General features: G+C 61.5%; 2 protein-coding genes across 2 annotated transcripts in view; one reads left to right on the plus strand and one right to left on the minus strand.

Moving 5' to 3' along the window:
• The first annotated feature begins 818 nt into the window (after positions 1 to 818).
• Positions 819 to 8,833, plus strand: CAPN12 (calpain 12). The gene is made up of 20 exons (XM_075537452.1): positions 819 to 1,061; positions 1,400 to 1,469; positions 1,713 to 1,831; positions 1,966 to 2,099; positions 2,865 to 3,033; positions 3,726 to 3,800; positions 3,876 to 3,961; positions 4,032 to 4,106; positions 5,076 to 5,239; positions 5,350 to 5,582; positions 5,832 to 5,843; positions 6,046 to 6,254; positions 6,360 to 6,402; positions 6,484 to 6,543; positions 6,765 to 6,822; positions 7,136 to 7,206; positions 7,292 to 7,354; positions 7,608 to 7,686; positions 8,547 to 8,663; positions 8,748 to 8,833. Exons 1-20 carry the CDS (start codon positions 819 to 821, stop codon positions 8,831 to 8,833), a joined length of 2,166 nt encoding a protein of 721 aa, XP_075393567.1.
• Positions 8,834 to 9,134: 301 nt separating this feature from the next.
• ACTN4 (actinin alpha 4) overlaps positions 9,135 to 20,081 on the minus strand; it is a 71,092-nt gene continuing 60,145 nt past the window's right edge. Inside the window, exons 9-21 of the mRNA XM_075537473.1 lie at positions 19,700 to 19,792; positions 19,197 to 19,427; positions 18,228 to 18,375; positions 15,277 to 15,427; positions 13,719 to 13,827; positions 13,497 to 13,637; positions 13,238 to 13,420; positions 12,957 to 13,091; positions 12,263 to 12,442; positions 11,922 to 12,068; positions 11,274 to 11,354; positions 10,350 to 10,508; positions 9,135 to 10,248 (exon numbers count right to left, since the gene is read on the minus strand). Of these exons, the coding sequence (XP_075393588.1) occupies positions 10,090 to 10,248; positions 10,350 to 10,508; positions 11,274 to 11,354; positions 11,922 to 12,068; positions 12,263 to 12,442; positions 12,957 to 13,091; positions 13,238 to 13,420; positions 13,497 to 13,637; positions 13,719 to 13,827; positions 15,277 to 15,427; positions 18,228 to 18,375; positions 19,197 to 19,427; positions 19,700 to 19,792 (1,917 nt within the window). The 3' untranslated portion in view covers positions 9,135 to 10,089. The remainder of the gene's footprint in view (positions 10,249 to 10,349; positions 10,509 to 11,273; positions 11,355 to 11,921; positions 12,069 to 12,262; positions 12,443 to 12,956; positions 13,092 to 13,237; positions 13,421 to 13,496; positions 13,638 to 13,718; positions 13,828 to 15,276; positions 15,428 to 18,227; positions 18,376 to 19,196; positions 19,428 to 19,699; positions 19,793 to 20,081) is intronic.

The raw sequence follows: 20,081 nt of genomic DNA on the forward strand, positions 1-20,081 counted from the left end.
TGAGTTTCTCCAAAACTTATTTGTCCATTTCTTCTAAAGGTTGAGCATCCTTTGCGGGGAACTATCACTCCAGTCCCAGGGCCCGAGGTCTAAGCCAGTAGGGAGGGGCTGGGAGGTCCCTGGGATGGGGGTAGCCCAGAGCCCAGCAGGTACCGAGTGGGCCCTGTCTGGGCAGCTCTGCAAGGTGACCAGGCTGGAGGCTACCTTGTTGGGGAGGGAGGGGGGCAGAATGGGGTTTGGGGAGTGTGAGCAGAGAGAGAGAGGCTCAGCCCCTGTTGTGGGTGATCAAGGAAGGTCACACTTGGGCGTCAAGGACAGAGACAAAGGTAGGGACAAGCAGTGAGGGACCAAGACTCAAAAGAGTCTTGTCTCTCCAGAGTAACAGAGAAAGACAGAAAAGACACACACAGGAGAAACAGACAGAAGAGAGGCCAGATACAGCAGTAGGACATACCTCCTGCCCACACCTGCCCTCCTCCAGCCATGTAGGGACCAGCAGGCTGAAGCATACCCCCCACGATGACCTCCTTCTGGGCACTCCCACAGCGGCAGCCAGTCCTCCCTCAGCTCTGCCCACCTTCCCTCCTGCTGCAGGTCAAGCTCATTAAGCTGCTACCGTGGCCACAACTGAAGGCCCCACGCCCCAGGGAAGAAACCACTGAATAGGCGTCCCTGATCTTCAGCACCCCCAAACCATCAATTAAGATTAACAAGGGAGGAGCCCCCCAACCAGCACTCAGATGGAGCTGAGGCCCTGCCCCCCCATGACTCAGGAGGTTAAAGAGCTTGGGGCCACTCTGCCCTTCCCGAGTGTCCAGATGGCGTGCGGTAGCAGGGGGGTGACCATCCAGCTGGTGGACGATGAGGCTGGAGCTGGAACTGGAGCTGGCGGTCCAAAGCTCTTCAGAGGCCAGAGATTCGAGGCAATCCGGGCAGCCTGCCTGGACGCGGGGATTCTGTTCCGTGATCCCTACTTTCCTGCTGGCCCAGATGCCCTGGGCTATGACCAGCTGGGTCCCGACTCAGAGAAAGCCAAAGGGGTGGAATGGAAGAGGCCCCATGTAAAGTGGGGCTGGGGTCTTTGGGTCTGAGGGAGGAGGGGGCTGGGACCTTTGGGTCTGAGGGAGGAGGGGGCTGGGACTGCTAGTCAGAAAGGGGAGAACTGGAACTCATAGATGAGGGTGGAAGGGGATAGTGGCTGGGGCTCCTAGTCTGAGGGAGAGGAAGCTGGGGTGGGAGGGAAGAGGGGGAAATCACTATAGGACTGGCTGGTCCACGGAGGCCCCGGGAAGCCCAAGGCCTCTCCTCGCGGGTCAGAGGCCCTCATTCCTGGAGCAGGTGGGGCCCCAGGGACCTGATGGCGGGTGCTGGGCTGAAGTCTGGGCTCCCTGTTACTCAGGAGTTCTGTGAGGAGCCCCAGTTCATCTGTGAGGGCATGAGCCGGACAGACGTCTGTCAGGGGAGACTGGGTGAGACCCCTGCATCCATCTTGAATCCCCCAAACCAGGTCCCTGACAGCTCTGTCCTGGTCCTCCCTCCAGCCCACTTCCTTTTCACCTGCCATCCCTCTTCTCTACCCTCTGTCTCCCCATCTTTGCTCCTCAGTCTCCCTTACCCGACCCTTGTCCCTTGGTCTCCCCCTTGTCCCTCCCCCCCTCATCCCCACCCCGAGCTCCCTCCCTGGACCCCTCCCAGACCTAGTCCTCCTGCAGGTAACTGCTGGTTTCTTGCGGCCGCCGCCTCTCTCACCCTCTACCCCCGCCTGCTGTGTCGGGTGGTCCCCCCCGGACAGAGTTTCCAAGGTGGCTACGCAGGTGTCTTCCACTTCCAGGTAGGGCCCAGCTCCTCTGCTCTGTGCCTCGGTCTCCCCCACGGGGGCATGGGTTTCCCAGTTGTTCCCTGGGTGGGTGCTCAAAGGAATTGGCGGGCACGGAGGCTGACAGTCGTCCCCCCACCCACCGCCAGCTCTGGCAATTCGGCCACTGGGTGGACGTCGTGGTGGATGACCGGCTCCCCGTGCGTGAGGGCAAGCTGATGTTCGTGCGCTCGCAGCAGCGGCGTGAATTCTGGGCCCCACTCCTGGAAAAGGCCTATGCCAAGTGAGTGCCCCCAGGGCAGCCCTAAGCCCCCTGAGCCCCAGCTCCCCGGAGCCCCGCAGCCCATGGAATCCTCCAGGCACAGCTCTGAGTCCCACAAACATCCCCCAATGACCCCTAAACACAATACCTCCCGCCCAAACCTGACACTCACTGCCGTGTGGACTGGCTGCTGACTCACAGGGACCCTGTAGGGCAGGGCAGAACTGCCCAGTGGGTTTCCAGACTGCACTCTTCACAGGAGTTGAAAGCCCCGTCTTTCTCTGGAGGAACCGGCTGGTTTCAAACTGCTGACTTTGTGGTTAGAAGCGCATCGCATAACTACTCCGTCACCAGGGGTCCTTCATAGCCTGAGGACCCCCAAGTCTTAACCCGCATGCCCCCTGCCATTTCCCATAAAACATCCCTAGGGACCCAACACCCAGCCAGGGTTCCTAAGGACCCAGGAATTGCATTAGTCACACCCGGAACTAAATCATAGTGAAGGTGTCTCCCTCTGGAAACTCCGAAAAATTACACAACAAACTCACAATCCAACAAAAAACAACGCACGGCCGTTGAGCCAATTTTGACTCGTAGCGACCCCCTAGTATGGGGGAACAGAAAGCCTCATCTTTCTCCCTTGGAGCCGCTGGGAGTTCCCAACTGCTAACCTAGAGGTGAGCATCCCATTGTGTAACCACCGCACTACCGGAGCCCACACAGAGGACCTCCTAGAAGGCCCCAGACACCCACCCGTGCCCAGGCCCATCCGGGATTTCCCCACAGGCTGCACGGTTCCTACGAGGTGATGCGGGGAGGCCACATGAACGAGGCCTTTGTGGACTTCACCGGCGGCGTCGGCGAGGTGCTCTACCTGAGGAAAGACAGCCCGGGCCTCTTCTCTGCTCTGCGCCATGCCCTAGCCAAGGAGTCCCTTGTGGGGGCCACGGCTCTGGTGAGAGTCGTAGTTCGGGGCTGGGCCTGGGGTGCTGTGCCTCTCCTCAAGTCACAGTGGGCAAGTCCAATGGCAAAGCCTTTGTTCTCCTAAACGATCCAGCTTCAGGCACAGCCGGATCCAGGTGCTCACAGGCTGTTCTTGAGTGGGTCTTTCTGATCAGCATTCTCCGGCGGGAGCCCATGTAGCTCAGCAGGGGGCACATTGAGCTGCTAACCACAGGACAACCAAGCCGCTGCCCCTTGTCAAGATTCAAAGGGCAGTGTACCTCCGTCCTCTAGTTATGGCTTGGAATTAACCCGATGGCAGTGGGCTCCTCTTTAGTTCTGAGGCAGACTTGACCCTCCAGGGCTCCGCAGGGTTAAGGAAAAAGTAAGCCTTTTCCTGAGAACTTTAGCTCAAGTCCCAGGACGGATTCTCAGGGCTCAGTCCGGGCGAGGCGCTCACCTGTGACCAGTCACACTGTCCCCTCTGTGTCTAAGGCACCCACCCTTCATCCATGTCTCTCTCACCTCCGTTGCCAAGTCTCTGGCTTCTCTCCTGGCTCTTTCTCTCTCCGTCTCCTCATTTATCTCTTTGCTGCCCCCTCACCCCATCCCATCCCGCCCTGGTGGGGGGAAGCTAGAGTCAGAGAAAAGCAGAGGCCCTGCTGCCTGGCCCCGTGACCTCACTGTTCCCCATGTCCCCTCTAGAGCAACCAGGGGGAATACCTCACAGATGACGGGCTGGTGAAGGGACACGCGTACTCGGTCACTGGCACCCACAAGGTGAGGACTTCTCCCTGGGAGGGGCTGGTCGGGGGGTGTCCCGCCTCCACCCCCCACCAACGTTACCCCCATCAGGTGTGGCTGGGCTTCACCAAGGTGCGGCTGCTGCGGCTGCGGAACCCGTGGGGACGCGTGGAATGGACTGGGGCCTGGAGTGACAGGTGGGACGGGACTGGGGCCGGGGTGCGTGGGGCCTGCCCCCCTGCCCAATCCTCACACTCGTCTCCCCAGCTGCCCGCGCTGGGATGCCATCCCCGCCGAGTGGCGAGAAACCCTGCTGGTGAGGAAGGAGGACGGCGAGTTCTGGTGAGTGGGCAGGAGCGAGCTGCCCCCCGGGAGGGGGGGTCCCAAGTGAACAGGGCAATGCACCCTATTAGGGTTGACCTGGCCACGTGGCTGTTACTGGTGGCCATCTGGATACTGGCTTCTACCAGGAGGGAAGAGGTGGTGATCTCAGAAGACTCTGGAGCCAGTAATTTAGAGCAGAAAGGAGATGTCCGTGGGCTAGTGCTGTCCAGATGACAGCCAAGGGACCCCTGGGGAAGCTCTGCTCTCGTATCTGGTTACCAGGAGCCAGAACTGCCGCCGTGACAAAGGCTTCGGGGTTTGGAGGGAGATGGGTCACATTACGGGCAATGGGGACACACTGGCGATCTCTGGAACACTGAGAATATTGAGGGTCTGTAAAATAGTGACTGGTAATTCAGCAAGGCTGAAGGTCTTGGTACTGGGGAGGGTGTGTGTGTGGGGTGGGGTGGGGTGTTGAAGTCCATTTGGCAACATGAGGGGGGTGGTCTCATGGGCATTTCCGGGGACTGAGATTTGGGAAGAAGCAGAAGGCGCAGCACTTTTGGGGTCATTCCTATATTTGGAGGAGGCTGGAGTGCACTTGGCCATTGTTTGGGTATTTGGGCTCCTTGGTTATTTGGGAGGGAGGCCTGATGGCATCTTGGATTAGGCGCTGGGCTATAAACTGCAAGGTTAGTGGCTGAAAATCACCAGCCACCCCTTAGGAGAAAGAGGCCATCTGCTCCTGGAGGAGCACTGTGACCTAGGGGGTTACGTGTTGGGCTGCTAACAACTAGATCTACAGTTCGAAACCACCAGGCGCTCCGGCTGAAGCTTTCTACTCCCGTAGTTTGCAGTCTCGGGCCCCCACAGGGGGCAGTTCTACCCTGTTCTCCAGGGATGCCAGGAGTCAGCACTGGCACAGCGTAGTGGGTCTGGGTTCGGGTGCACCTCCCTGGGCAGGCCTGACTGTCCACTGCCGTCCAGGATGGAGCTGCAGGACTTCCTCCAACACTTCAACACTGTGCAGATCTGCTCGCTGAGCCCGGAAGTGCTGGGCCCCAGCCCTGCAGGGGGCGGCTGGCACGTCCACACCTTCCAAGGCCGCTGGGTCCGAGGCTTCAACTCCGGTGGGAACCAGCCTGGTGCTGGTGAGGCCTGGAGGACCCCGCCCCGCCCCCACCCCACCACGAGACACACACGGGAGGGGTGGGGGGGGCTGCAGCTGGCCAGGTAACCCCATTTCTCTCTCCCCAACTAGAGACCTTCTGGACCAACCCTCAGTTCCGGCTGACCCTCTTGGAGCCTGATGAAGAGGAGGATGACGATGAGCAGGGGCCATGGGGGGGCTGGGGGGCAGCAGGGATGCGGGGCCCAGCGATGGGGGGGCGCCTTCCCAAGTGCACCGTCCTCCTGTCACTCATCCAGCGAAACCGGCGACGGCTCAGGGCCCAGGGCCTCACCTACCTCACCGTTGGCTTCCACGTGTTTCAGGTGAGGCTGGAACAAGGGGGGCGGGGCCAGGGAGGTGGGAGGGTGGAGGGTCAGGCGTCAGGTGTTGGAGAGGCATCACAGGGAGGGGTCAGGGACTGAGGGGTCAGCGAGGCAGCAGAGGATGGCCAGAAAGATCAAATAGGGGTAGGGCCAGACCTGGGGACAGGGGCTGAGGAAGGAGGTGCTAAGGGTCTGAGGTGTGGCCAGCTGTCCCCAGCCACAGAAGCCCCTCCCTCTTCCTCTTCACAGATCCCCGAGGAGGTAGGTGGGTTTCACACGGGATCCGGGCCGGGCCTGGGACCACAAGTGCCGTGGTGTGGGTGGCGGGGTGCAGGTCACGGCGGGAGGCGCGAGGCCTGGGGTGAGCGTGGCGTGCCGGTGGGGTGGGGCCTGGGCCGCAAGGCCTGGAGGGTGGGGCTGGGCGTACTTGGGGCTCCTGACGCCCCCCTCCCGCCCGCCCCAGTTGCTGGGCCTCTGGGACACGCCGCACAGCCGCGCGCTCCTGCCCGGGCTGCTGCGCGCCGACCGCTCGCCCTTTTCCGCGCGCCGCGACGTGAGCCGCCGCTGCCGCCTGCCGCCGGGCCACTACCTGGTGGTGCCGAGCGCCGCCCGCGCCGACGACGAGGCCGACTTCACGCTGCGCATCTTCTCGGAGCGCCGGCACGCGGCCGCGTGAGCCCCGCCCCTTCCGTGCCCGCCCCGCCCCTTCCGTGTCGGCCCCGCCCCGCCGCCGTCGAGGGACCAGCCCCGCCCTCCACGTGTCTCTGTCCTTTGCAGGGAGATTGACGACGTCATCAGCGCCGACGTCCAGGCCCTCTCGGTGAGCTGAGCGGGGAGCTGCGCCGGGAGGGGCACTGGGGGCAGCTCCTTGGAGCGGCACTAACCCCCACCCCATCCCCAGGACCCCTGCGCGCCCCTGTCGCTAGGCTTGGAGATGATGTTCCGGGAGTTGGCCGGAGAGGTAGGAGTGGCCGGGCTGAGGGAGTCAGGCTGCCTAGGGCCTCTCCCTTGTCTCGGGGCCTTGGCTTAGTCCCCCACCCCCCCAGGCCTGGAGGGCCTGCTCCTCTCTGGGCCCCCTCCCAAGCTGGGCTGCTACAGCCCCTGCGCCCACCACCCACTGACTGCTGCTGGCCCAGCGGGAGAGCACTCAGAGTGCCCCACAGCCCCCCTCTCCCTGCCCAGGAGGAGGAGCTCCTGTCCCCCCAGCTCCAAGTCTTACTGAGCATTGCCCTGGAGCCTGGTGAGTTGTATGTGTGTGGTGTCTTGGCTAGGGGCCCTTACCATTAGATCCGCAGCCCTTTTGCTGGGCTGTGGTCAGGGTGGGGGCAGGGTTTCAGACACACACAGGCAACCCCTTGTCTACTGAGAGGTTAGGAACACAGCTGCTATGGGCTGACCCTGACCTGGCCCTCTACCTGCCTGGACCCCCATCTCAGCTTTGCTGGTTCCCAGCGGTGCCTCAGTTCCCCCAACAATGCCTGCTTGGAGAGGGAATGCAGGGGAGGGGGATAAGGGAGGGGCAGATGTCAGTCCCTAGGGAGTGTTTTTCCCAGTCAGGGACCACGGCCAGAGCCCTGGAGAGATTGGCCTCAGGACCTGTGAGCAGCTGGTGCAGTGTTTTGGGGTACACGGGGCAGTGCCTGGGCTGGGAAGGGCTGGGGTCCTGCCTCTCCCTGGGTACCCAGCTTACTCAGCTGCCCTTTCCCCAGCACGGGGGACGGCTGGCCCTGCCCTGCTTCCAACAGCTCTGGGGTCGCCTCCTGGAATGGCAGGTAATGTGGGTGGGGCTACTGCCCTTTGTGGGGGAGGGGTACCTCTAATAGGCCCAGGGGCCCCAGACCTCCCATACTGACTTGGGCCTGGCCAGCACATCCATGCCCCAGCCCCCTGGGTGGGTGGGACAGACATCATACCAGCAAGGAGGCTGGGATGGGAGCGAGCGGCCTGGGCGATCTGCCCTCTCCAGGGTGCTCACCTGTCCCTCAGTTCTGGGAGGAACTGACCTCCCCTTCCTCGCGCCCCCAGGCCACATTTGACAGGTTCGATGAGGACGCCTCTGGAACCATGAACTCTTACGAGCTGCGGCTGGCACTGAAAGCGGCAGGTGTGGGCAGAGGCTGTGTCTGTCTGTCGCTGCGGGAACACCCAGAAGCAGCTGGGTGGTCAGTCACTGCATCCCCGGGGTCTCCCTGATAATACTCCATGTATGATGTGTGTGCACACACAGAGTAGGGGAAAACATTCTGAGAACTGTGTACCTGGGTGTGTGGGGGCACTGGTCTCCAAGGCCATCTATCATCTACCCGTTGGGGACATGTGAGTACCTCTTCCTAGGCAGCAGGAGCCTGGAGGCATAGTTGGTTAAGCACTGATCTGCTTGTTACCCACGAGGTAGGCAGTTCAAGCCCACCAGCCGCCTTGTGACAAAGATGAGGCTCCTTTCAAGATCCAGTCTTGGCAACCCAAAGCAAGTTTCGCTGTCCAGGGGAGGGGCTGTTGGGCTTGTATCGACTCAACAGCAGTTCAAGTCCACCAGCTATTCCACAAGAGAAAGATGATGCGGTCTGCCCTGTTGACTGAGCCCTGGGGACCATTAAGCTGTTCCAATGTCCTGTGGGGCCAGTGAGACAAGACTGATGGCAGTGGGGTTGGTTTGGCCTTGAGTCCACCCTTTCGACATCACCTCTGGTGTGAAGAGCACATGTCTCCCTAGGGGCTGGCAGAAAGGGTGTGCCGCACCAACACCAGGCGGAGTTTAAAGGTGGACTGAGTTCTCCCCATCATCTTCCCGTGGTCCACCACGCTCAGGCTGCTGGCATCTTACGGATGTGGACACCCGAGTCCACGGGGACAAAGGGGCTTGCAGCAGAATAGCTCTCTGGGCTGTTTCCCTTTTCCCGGCGGAACTGGGTGCAAGGCTAGGGTGGTGTTAGGGCCCTGGACTCAGAGGTGGCCTCCCTGCAGGCTTCCATCTGAACAATCAGCTGACCCAGGTCCTCACTAGCCGCTATCGGGACAGCCGCCTGCGCGTGGACTTGGAGCGGTTTGTGGCCTGTGCTGCCCGGCTCACCTGCATTTTCCGTGAGTGCTGCCCCCGCCCCCAGGGACGGAGGGGGAGGGATGGTGGGCACCAGGGGATACTCATCATGTCCTGCCTCTATACAGGCCACTGCAGCCAGCACCTGGATGGCGGGGAAGGGGTTGTCTGCCTGACCCACAAACAGTGGGCGGAGGTGGCCACGTTCTCCTAGGGTCGCAGGTGGAGAGCTGCTGGTGGAAGCAGGAGCTATGGGGGCCCCTTGCACCCCAGCCCCAGCCCGTGTGTGTGTCTGACAGCGCAGCCACCCCCTCTGACCTTGCTTTCTTGCGACCTGGTCCCAGGGCTCAGGTCCCAGAGCGTGGACCCCCTGGGCCTGCCACCCAGCTACAGGCCTCTGCACCCTGCTCGCTCCTCCCTGGGTGCCACTGAGCCGAACCTGCTGCTGTCATCTCGCCCACTCTGCCCTTCTGGGAAATGAGGGCACAAAGGAGAAAGAGAGCACGCTTTAGGAATCTGTCTTAAAAATATTACACGTTTATTCTTGCCCCAGAAGGTGGTTTATCCAGAAACCAAGAAAAAAAAAAATCAATCAGAATAAACTGAAAAAAAAAAAAACAAAAAACCAAACCAAAACAAAACAAAAAACAGGGAAATAAACAAGGGCGCATAACCATCAACTACGAGGCAGCCAGGCCAGCGCTCCCCCTCCTCCTGGGAGTGCTGTTGGGAAGGCGGGGGGCAAACCGCTGCGTCTCATTCCAAGACGCAGAGCTGTGTTGCTAGGTGAAGATATATTTATATGATAAATCCAGAAGTTCATAAAGTAAATAGTAATTCTCTGAAAGCTTTTTTAATAGTTTTTCGTGTGTGTGTGTATTTTTTTCCTTTTTTTTTTTTTTTTTTTGGTCCTTAGAAAATCTGAAAGAGAAGCGAGGCCAGGGCTGCAGCGGCCAGGGGCCCTACTGCCAGCCCACAGCACCGCACTGCGGCAGAGGGCGGGGGCGGGCGGGGTGGGCCTCACCTCCTGGCAATGACAGGTGATGAGGGCAGCTGGGCCTGCTGACAACTGTGGCCCTATCTCAGGGCCTGGGCTCCTGGACAAGGCACGTGGGGCTTTGGCCTAGATGTGGGAGGCCTTGTAGGGACCTCAGCGGGGCCAGGTGGGCAGGGGGATCCCCAGGGCATGTCCCCTCCTCTTAAAACAAACAAACCCATCAAGTAAAAATAAGACCACATCATATATATTTACTAGGCCAGAGCCTCACTCCTCGCTCCTCCCTTCCCGAGGGTGGGAAGAACCTGGGGTGCCAGCGAGCAGAGAAGGGAAAGCCTGCCCTCCTGTGCCCCCTACCCCCCGCCCCCAGCGGATGGACAGAGTGCTTTGCATAGATACAGAGTCAGAGGAGAGCTCTGCCTGAGGGCCCCCTGGGAGGCCACCAGGAGGGTGCGCTCAGGGGTTCTGGGGGCTCACAGGTCGCTCTCGCCGTACAGGGCTGTGGAGAAGGACTTGTAGTCGAGGGCGCCTGGCATGGCGTCAGGGCCCTGGTAGGGCGCCATGCGGGCAATGCAGTACTCCGCCTGGTCTGGGGGCAGCTCCCGTCGCAGCTCCTCGGCTGTGATGAAGTTCTGGGGGTGGCAGGTGGCGCTCAGTCCACAACCCCTGCATGCCCACCCCACCCTGGCCATGATTTCTACCAGGAGCCCTCCCGGGGGCCACAGATGCTTACCTTGTCCCCGGCCAAGACCTTGAAGGAGGCGATGACCTGGTCTGCCGTGTCTGTGTCTGTGGTCTCCCGGGACATGAAATCAATGAAGGCTTGGAAGGTGACCAGGCCGCTGTGGTTGGGGTCCACCACACTCATGATGCGGTTGAACTCGGCATCCCCCTGTGAGGTGGGGGTGGGGATGGGGCAGCGTGCTGGTGAGTGTGGTGGACCAGCCAGGCCAGGCGAAGAGTGGGCACACCCAGTTTCCTGACAGTCTCACCTGTCTTGGCCCCCCCCCCCGTTTCTTCCCCTCCCTGTGTCCCCTCCGGGAAATGGGGAGCTGGGTGTGGACTCAGCAGGTCTGCTGTGCCTCAGGCCTAGTCTCAAGAGTTAGTTCTGGAGGGCAGGAGAGAGGGACAGAGAGGCAAAGAGAGAAGAGGGAGAGCAGAAGGGGGTAGCGTGAGCCAGCCAGCCGCAGAGCAGCCCTCTGGAGAGCCAGGGGAGGAGGGGTGAAGGACCCCAGCCTGGCAGGTGCCACAGAAAAGGGGCTGGGCCCCGCCTCTGGCCAGAGATGGAGGCGGAGGGATGGGCGGTGGGAGGCGGCAGCGCTGAGCTGGGGGAGGCAGGGCGCATACCAGGCTGTATCCTGTGGAGATAAGCAGAGCCCTGAAGTCGTCGGCGTCCATGCTGCCTGTCTGCTTCTGCTCCAAGGACGCGGGCAGCAAGAGGGGCCGCCCGGGTGCACAGCAGGGGACAAGGACAGTGGGGGAGCAGGGAGACAGAGGAGGCCCCGAGAGACCAGGTAAAGGGGAAGGTGTCCAGAGAGACGCGGGGCAGGGAGGAGGCCGAGTGCCGGGGCAGACACACGATGGCGGGAGGGCGGGGGAGAAAGAGAGAGGAGAGAGAAGAGTGGTTACTGCCGAGTCGGCCAGGCTGGGGCCGTACCTGCCGGTCATTCTCCACGTCGTAGCCCAGGCTGATGAGGCAAGCCTTGAACTCCTCAGGCCCCAGTGTCCCGCCATGGTCCTGCCGGCCCAGTCCCAGTGGAGACGTGCAGGAGCGCGGTGGGCAGGGGCCAGGGTGCATGCAGAGGGTGGGGAGGGGGACACACGGGGGAGGGAAACAGAGTTAGAGGGTGACGTGGACACAGTCATGGCCAGGGACAGGTGGGGCGGCCTCATCTGGAGCCTAGGACTTGTGATCTTTGGGGAGCTCTGCTCACACTGGGGAACTAGGGTGGGAGGAAGGGGCTGCCCCCACACTGCTTGGGACACAGGTCCCATGCCAAGCGCAGTGAGCTGCAGTAAAACGTAGCTTTCAAGTGGCCAAGCCAAGTCGGATCCCTCAGACACCCACTGGGGTGAGGGCCACGTCCCATGCCAGGCCGTGAATCCTGGCCACGCTGCAGCCGGAAGTAGGGCCCGGAGTCCCTCCTGCCAGTGGGAGACAGCCCTGCTGGGGACTCACAAGTGCCGTGGCTAGGACTCAACCATGGGGATGTGAACTGATGAACGAACAAGCAAATGAACAATGGACGGACAGATGCGGAGACTGGGGCGGGTGGCAACACTGGGGAGGGTGGGGGCAGCTCACCTTGTCGAAGTGGTTGAAGGAGGCCCGGAACTCCTGCATCTGCTCCTGGCTGATGCCCTTGGCGTCTCGGGTCAGGATCTGGTTCTCCACCTCGTTGATGGTTCGGGCGATGGTGGTGAGCAGCTGCTCCCAGCCCACACGCAGATGCTGCCAGGAAGGGGGGGCAGTCAGGGGCCAGGACCCAGCAGGCACTGCTCTAGCGGCCTGCTGTTAAGGCGGAGGGCACTCCCTTTTCTGAGGCCCTGATGCATGTTCCCGCAGCCCGCCCCCCAACCCTCATGGCTGTGACAGGGCCCTTGGTCAGGGGCAGGAGAACAGGGCTTCCGGAGGCGGGTCAGTACCTCCATGGTGTAGTTGGTGTGCTTGTTGTCGAAGATGAGAGCCTCCTGGATGAGCTGGTGCTGCTGCTCCAGCAGGTCCTGGTTGGGCTTATAGTCCACGATGCTGCGCTCGTACTGCTTCAGGTGGCTCAGCTGGTCCTCCAGGGTCCCGTTCATCTCGATAGAGATGCGCCCGATTTCCTGCAGGAGGCGCCACCAAGCCCGTGAGGCGGGGCGGTGGCCAATCACCCCCAATTGCCAGGCTAGCTGCCTGTTCCCTCAGCGAAGCTCTCTAGTGGGCCCACAGCCATGCCTGTGAGGCGGGCCCACGGAGGCCCCTGCTGGACACAGGTGTGGCTGCAGGCGTGGGAGGCCCCAGGAAGGTAAGAGGCCCAACGGGGATTTGAGCCCAGGTCTGGCTGACTTCAGATGGGGTTCCCCTGACCACAAGTGCCCCCACCCGGGCTGCACCCTGGGCACCGAGCCTCATGGTGGACCTCCTAGCAGGGTGGGGTCGGCTGAGCCGAGCCTGCTCCCAATCCAAGTGGTGTCTGGCATATGGAGGTGTCCACAGCCGAGTGACCGAGGTACGATGACAGCAATGAGTGGCTGTCGACTGGCACAGAGGAAGGCCCACTTCCAGCCCTGAGGCTCCTACAGTCACCCCCACGCCCAGCTGCCCGCACTGCAGGAGCCCGCTGCGGCAGGGCCTTGCCTCCATCTTGGTCTGGATCCAGGGCCCCATGATGTTGGCCTGGCTGGCGAACTGCCGGCGGAGGTGCTCATTGTTCTGCTGCTTCGTCTGCTCCTCCAGCAGGGCGTCGTCCCGCTTTGGCACCAGCTGCTGCACCTGGGAGCAGGAGGGCAGAGTCAGGGCCCCGCTACCTTTTCCCAGTGGAGGTGATGATGGTCTGTCTGGGGGAGTGCCGGTGGTGTAGGTTGCTGGGGTGTGGGGGTGGGCACCGGGGCACACAGAGTCGGAGGGGGGCAGCCCACCTTCTCCCACTTAGAGTTGATGATCTGGGGGGTGACGGTGGTGTAGGGGTTGCTGCCCAGCAGCTTGATGTGGTTGCTCTCGGCAATACGCTGGGCCTCCCCATGGATGGCCAGGATGGCCTCACGCTCCTTGTCAGCATCCGGCAGAGTGGACTTGAACTGGTCGTGGGCTGAGATCAGGCCCTGGGGGAAGGGGGCTTGTGAGTGGGATCCCGACTTGGGGCCCCCCTGGGGCTGAGGTGGGGTGGGGCGAGCAGACCTCGATCTCCTCAATGGTGTGGACGATGAACATGTCCTGCAGGTCCTCCATGGCGCTCTCCATCCAGTTGTTGAAGGGGGCCGCCCGTTTGGCGTACTCCAGGTGCAGCTGGTCAATGGTCTCCAGCTGCTTCTCGGTTTTCTGAGGGGGGGGGGTGACACAGTCAGTGATCAGTGCGCCCCCTTCTCCAGCCTTGAGGCAGTGGGCCCCCTCCAGCCTCACCTCCAGGGCCTCCCTGCGGCTGTGGGTCAGCGAGCCCAGGGCATCCCACTGGTCACAGATCTTCTGGCAGCGGGTGTTGACGTTGTGGGAGTCGTAGTAATCCAGTTCACTGCGAGTGGGGCGGGAGCCGTGAGACCCCAAGGGTGCCCAGACCCGCCCCTTCAAGGTCTCAATGGGCCTCCAAGATGTCAGTCAGTGGCACAGACCACCCCACCCTCAGGATATCCTGGGGTAAAAGGGCAGGGCTCCCCAGGTGTGGGCCTCGGACCAGGCACTAAGCCAAGGCCCTAGTGGGGAGTCCCTGAGATGGATGGGCATCCTACCAGGACTGTGCTATGATGCTCAGTACTATGAGAACAATGGAAACCAACGGCTGAGAAACAAACGCAGGGGACTGTCCTCGGTGCCCGGGACAAAGGGGTGGCTATACACAGCGTCTGCAGCAATTCTGGTCTCTGCCACCCCGCCTGAGCCTTTTGAATTCACTGAAGGCTGTGTGTTTATCTAAGGGTTATGAAGTAATTAATAGATACATGGCCGGCCTCCAAGCTCGGGATTTCCCAGCCTTTCTAAGCAATGGAGAAGTGGTGGCCAACTGTGGCTGCCAGGGGCCGCCGTGGCGAGTTCCTACTCCTGTGCAGATCAGAACCAGGCCCGTCAGCCCACGTCTGGAGGCCACTCTGCGCAGGGAAGAATCTACCGCATTGCTGTGCACACTTAGTCCCAAAGGTCTCAGCCCAGGAAGGTGCCTGGAACAGGGGCAGCAATCGGGGGAAGAGCAGGCAAGCTTCTTACCCTCTCTGTGCCTCGGCTGCCCCAGCACCTGGGCTGGGACAGAGCACCCCCTCGAGGGTTCTGTGAGTTTTCGTCGTTGGTAACAATCAAGGCCCAGCAAGACCGCCCAGACTTGCCCTGGCGGTCGTGGGAGCCCTCATGGGAATGAAGAACACCTCAGACAGCACCCCCACCCATCTGTCCTCCAGGACTGTCCAGGGTTAGTCTGGCCTATAATTTCTCTAACACCAGTTTCCTGCCAACTTCCAGGGGCTCCTCCAGGGCACTGAGGACACTGGCAGCAGCCCCCAGTCGGGGTGCTGTGGCTCCCAGGTACAGGGCAGCAGCAGGGCTCAGGAGGAAATAGCCCTTTGCCAGCATCCCCGAGGGTGTGTCAGGAAAGGGTGGCTCTAGCCTTGGAGCCTATTTCTGAGCAGCGCAGACGGCTATTTTGGGCACCCGTACAAGGATTTTCCATGAAGTAACGGCTGGGGCCTCACTTTAGGGCTCTCCCTAGGCCGGCCACCACCGAGGACTGAGGCCCCATTCACAGGCTTCGTTGCCGAGTGTACTAATTGTGCACACAAGTTTATCTGGCTGGGCGGGGACGGAGGGGTGGGAGTTGGCTGCCTGGAAGCTAGCACAATAGGTGTATTCTGAGCAGCTGAGGGAAGGGGCCGGTGCAACAAGGGCTCACTGTGCAGCCGGCTCCCTGGGGAGCGGAGCAGCAGGCTGGAGCTCAGGGCCCAGGGAAGCTGGGCCTGGCTCAGGAGCCAACACGTACTTGAGCTCCTGGGCTATGGCGGCGATCTGCTCCACGCGGTCCTGGTGTGCGGCCAGGTCGCTCTCGAAGGCCTCGTGCTTGCGGATCAGGGCTTTGATGTCAGACAGAGTGGCCGTCTCGTAGTCCCGGTGCTTCAGCATGGCTTCTTTCCCTGCGTGAGGGTGGGGAGCAGAGTCAGACCACAGTGGTTGGCTGGCTGGGGGCCAGGATCCTGGGGCTACAGGGCTAGACCAGAGTTTGTGATGCGAGGCCCTCGTCTTACAGAGGAGCGTGCAGTGAGGGTGGACACTGCCAGGTACCCTCTCCCTGGGCCTCTGTGGATCGATACACCCAGCGATGGCTTGGAAGGAGCTCGGTCACTCACACCTTGGGGCAGGGAGACCAGGGACAAACCCTCCAATTCAGCCTGCTGGCTGAGAAATGAGTGTGTATCTTGGCAGAAGCAGCTGGAACCCAGGCCTCAGCAGGGCCAGGAAGGGTGCTGGCTTACCCTGGGTGGGGGTCCCATCACACACCTACAGGACACACCTTGCCCACTGTGGGGTGGGCAGTGGGGCCCATATGCCAGGCCCTTTGAAGGTCGGGGGAAGGAGTCATTAGTTGTGGAGTCTGACTAATTACATGTCACACAGAATGAGTGAGGTACTGCAGGAAAGTCTGCAGGGGCCCTGCTATAAGCAGGCCATGCCAGGCTACCAAGAGGATGGCCAGCTCCGAGGCCCTGCTTGGGCCAGAACTGTGAGGTGGAGGAGGCTGGCAGGAGTGGCCTTGGCACCTGTGAGGAGTGGAGCCAATGTTCTGCACCTCAGCCCTGCCAGGCCAGTCTGTCTGGCACCCCTGCCCACCCACCCTCTGGGCCGGGCTGGGCCTAGGCACGTGGGAGGTGGGCAGCATGGAAGATGACGCCACTGGCCCTGCCGCCCCAGCCCCAGGGCAGGATGCCCAACCGCAAAGGCAAGCTTGCAATTCCTGGCTCCAAATTGCTTTCTCCAGAGGCTGGGAACCAGAACCAGCAGATTACAACTCTCAGCCCGGCAGTTTCAGCCAGGGGGTCCAAGGGGGCGGGGCCCAGCACCCACATGGGGACAAGGGGACATGGCTCACAGCTGCCTTGGATTAAGCCAAGTGGCAGCTAGAGAGAGGGAACAGGGACTTCTATATTTTACCCTCCCCCAAGACAATCCCAGACTCTCTGAAACAAGCCCACACGGCTCCTTGCTCGGCCGCCCACGGGGAGGAGAGAGGCCACTCAAGGAGGCAGTGAGGGCCAGTCACACCCATCTGCTGCCCAGCATGCTGGGGGCTCAGAGGACAAAGGCTTAAGGGAGGACAGGCCTGCCTGGGGGTGAGTGGGGGATGTCTGGGCAGATGAGAAGGGCAGGGCAAGATGCCAGCACACCTGTGGGGGAGGTGGTGCCAGGCGGGGCTGGGGTGGGGCATGTGGAGGCTGATGAACAGCCTGGGTCCTAGCCAACACTGACTGAGCTGCAAACACCTACAGGGGAAGGCAGCCTGGGAGTGGTTCTCGGGGGCGGTGCTGGGCGGGCTCCATCGTGGAGGCCAGGAGAAACGCCACATTGCCATCGAGTCAGTTCTGATTCATGGTGACCCTGTAGAACAAGGCAGAACTGCCCCTGTGGGTGCCCCAGGCTAACTCTTCATGGGAGTAGAAAGTCTCATCTTTCTCTTATAGAGATGGTGGGTTTGAACTGCCGACCTTGCAGTTAGCAGCCGAATGAATAACCACTAAGGGAATCTATAAAACCCACCCAGGCAGGACAGGTGGGCTGTGCCCTGGGGCAGTGACCTTCTCTACTTGAGAAGCAGCTGTGCACAGGCCCAACCTGGCCCAAGAGGCTCAGCAGGTGTTTGCTGAGTGAGTGAGGATGAAATGCTGCCCAGTCCCAAGACGGTGGCTCAGCCAACGCCCCACCCCTCACCCCAGGCAAGTGGGACAGACACACAGGTGCCATTTCTGCTGGACACAAGCAAGCTTCCCGAGGCCTGGCCCTGCCTACGTGTTCCCCAGCACTTCCTAGGGGATCTGGTGGCTCCTGCCGCAGGACAGCTGGGCTGAGCCATCGGAGCTCATGTAAGCAAGGCAGGACGCTAGGACGCAGCCAGGGCCACAGGGGGGACGTGGCCTGGCTTTAGAACATGCCAGTGGGGGGCAGGGTCCCAGGTAGGGGCCTCTAGATAAGGACCCCAGTATCTGGTCAGAGGACTGGGGCTGCTTGCCCAAGCAGCGGATGGGAGGCGCTGTAGAAGTCCCTGGGGGCCCAGGGGTGACGAGAAACCACCCTCTACAACGTAAGGACATGCTACCAGCTGGTAGTGCGAGGCTGGAAGGCAGAGGAAGGAGTGACTCCTGGGGTGGGGTAGGGTGGGGTGTGCTTGGCTTTCCCAGGCACCCTGTGCTCCGAGGGCTCCCGCCTCCAGGATGTGGAATCTAAGGTCGGTGTGGTCCAGACCTAGGGCCAAGGCCGTGATGGAATTCAACAGCGTGAGCCAAGGGAACAGGCAGCTGCAGGGCCTCTGAGAACCGGAAGGCGAGCTACTCTTGAGGGACAAGCCATCTTCCAGGGGGCCAGGTCCCAAGGGAGGGTGGGGTGTGTGTGTGGGGGGGGCGTGTGTTATGAAGCTCCCAGACCCTTCTTTTAAGTGCTGTTGTTGTGACCTGTCCCCGGGGGCTCTTCAGCACGAGACAGCCATGATCACAGGGGTGTAGGGGACCAGCGCTCGCAGGGCGCCCATCTCTGGTGGAGTAGACACACAGGGACCACTTCCTGATGGGGCAGGGTGGTCGAGCTCAGCTGTGACCCTGACGACGGACCTGATGGACTTGGCAGAGGCCCGGCCTCCATGTCTCTCAGTGCCACTCATCGCACTGAAATCCCTAAGCACAGGAAAGGCCCGGTGTGTGCGGGCCCACGAAGGGGCTGGGGCCCTACCGTCGGTCCAGGACTCGTGGATGGAGGCCTTCTGCCGGAACTTCTCAGCCAGGTGGTCGAGCCGCTCCAGCCGCCGGATCTCGTTCAGCAGCCACTCCTCGTAGCCCTTCTCGGCCTGCTCCAGGTGCTGCCAGCCATTGTGGATGTCCTGGGGGGCGGGCAGGCTGATCAGGGCAGGCGGGCCAGGTCAGCGCACTCTCCCGGCCCCGGCCGGCGAGGGAGTGGGTGAATGAATGAATGAATGCAGGCTGATGACAACCAGAAGGCTTCTGCCCTGGAGAAGGGGGCCTGACAATGCTTGGGGTCTGGAGGCACGGGGCTTAGAGAAGGGGGTGGTCCTAAACCCTGGCAGTAAAACAAGAGGCAGTGGGGTGGCCCTCTAAGGGCCCCAAAGGGTGGGCACTCCAGAAGAACAGAGAAACACCACTTGGCGCCAGGCACCCTGCTACTGGATACTGGACAATTGGCAACTGCCTGGAAGGTCGGGGGTGGGGGGTTGCCCGAGTGCCTGCTGGGGTGAGGGAGATGTGTGAAAAACAGGGCACTTGCACCCCATGCCACTGAACTGTGCGCTGACACGGCAACAGCGACACCTGAGAGGGCCTCAACCAAATGGGACCACCTGCCTTGTCTCTCGAGCTGTCAAGAGCTTCCCACCTCTGACAGGCGAGGCGGGCCACTTTGCTACTGCGTGTTTGAGTGGGAAATACTTGGGTTTTCCTTTGCCGACAGGCCCCGGCTCTCACAGGTTTAGTGCTCACAGCATAGCGCTGTGCCCAGTGTGTCGCTTGCAGTGTACAGAGTAGTCGGATGCAGATTACAGAGCATGTATGCAGGCTACAGTGTACACAGCAGGTAGAGTTTAACAGTGCACACAGTTTGCCACACTAAACAGGAAGATGACAGGAATGACAAGACTGCCGGCAGGCAGTTCTGGGGCGCAGCGGGACCCCCGGGCGGCTCGCTCACCGAGACCATGCGGCCCTCGGAGGGCATGAAGGCGGGCCGGTTGCTGAGGCGCAGCTTGGTCTGCAGCGTGTTGAAGTTGATTTCCAGCTGGCACTTCTCCTGCACCTTGGGCGGCTTGTGCACGCGCCGGTAGTCTCGGAAGTCCTCCAGCTTCTGCTGCATCTCCTGGATGGTCTTCTGGGGCACGCGGTCCTCCAGCCAGGGGATGGTGCGCCGGATCCACTCGAGGAGCTGCGGGCCCACAGAAAGACAGGCGGGTCTGCCACTGTGTCGGCCCCAACAGCCTCTCCCCTCACTGGATTAATCCCCCAGGGCTATAGTCAACAATGTTCTAGAAACTCCGAGTAAGGGCCCAGATCGAGCCTGCAGGAGGTGCTGGCACCCCAGCCTTACAGCCCAGAGCCCTCTCTGGGAGATCTGGCTGCCACCTGTTCCCCCCTGTAGACATCACAGTGGCCTTTGGCCCAGGGGACAAAGAGGTGACCTGGCAGCAGGGCACTCACGTCACTGGCCAGTCTCTCGTAGTCTTCCATCAGGTGTTCATTCTCCTGGTTGACGGCCAGCACCTTGCAGATCCGGTTGGCGGCAGTCTCCGCCTGGGGCAGGGGGAGCAGTGTGTCAGTGCTGTCTGGGAGCTGGAACCCTCCCTCCTCACAGGCACGTCCCTTGAAAGCTGGGTCATTCACGGTCCCCGAGGAGGGTTCAGGATAGGAAGAGGAGCTGCAGCGATCAGCCCATGTTCAGAGAGGCCCAGAGGGTCCTGAAGGCTGACTACACATGCCGGACTGGACAGTGGGTCCCAGCTCTCTGGGCCCTGAAGGGACTGCAGGAAGAGATCCACAGGTTGCCTGGTGGCCCACAGATTGAGGGGGGTGGCCTGGTGAG

Source organism: Tenrec ecaudatus, chromosome 18 (assembly GCF_050624435.1).
Source record: "Tenrec ecaudatus isolate mTenEca1 chromosome 18, mTenEca1.hap1, whole genome shotgun sequence".
NCBI classification, from domain to species: domain Eukaryota; kingdom Metazoa; phylum Chordata; class Mammalia; order Afrosoricida; family Tenrecidae; genus Tenrec; species Tenrec ecaudatus.

Bases quoted from the DNA above. Each gene is read 5' to 3' on its own strand.
- CAPN12 (XM_075537452.1), top strand. From the start codon at position 819: ATGGCGTGCGGTAGCAGGGGGGTGACCATCCAGCTGGTGGACGATGAG. The intron at 3,801-3,875 runs GTGAGGACTTCT...TACCCCCATCAG, and splicing joins CGGTCACTGGCACCCACAAG to GTGTGGCTGGGCTTCACCAA. The intron at 7,687-8,546 runs GTGTGGGCAGAG...GCCTCCCTGCAG, and splicing joins GCTGGCACTGAAAGCGGCAG to GCTTCCATCTGAACAATCAG.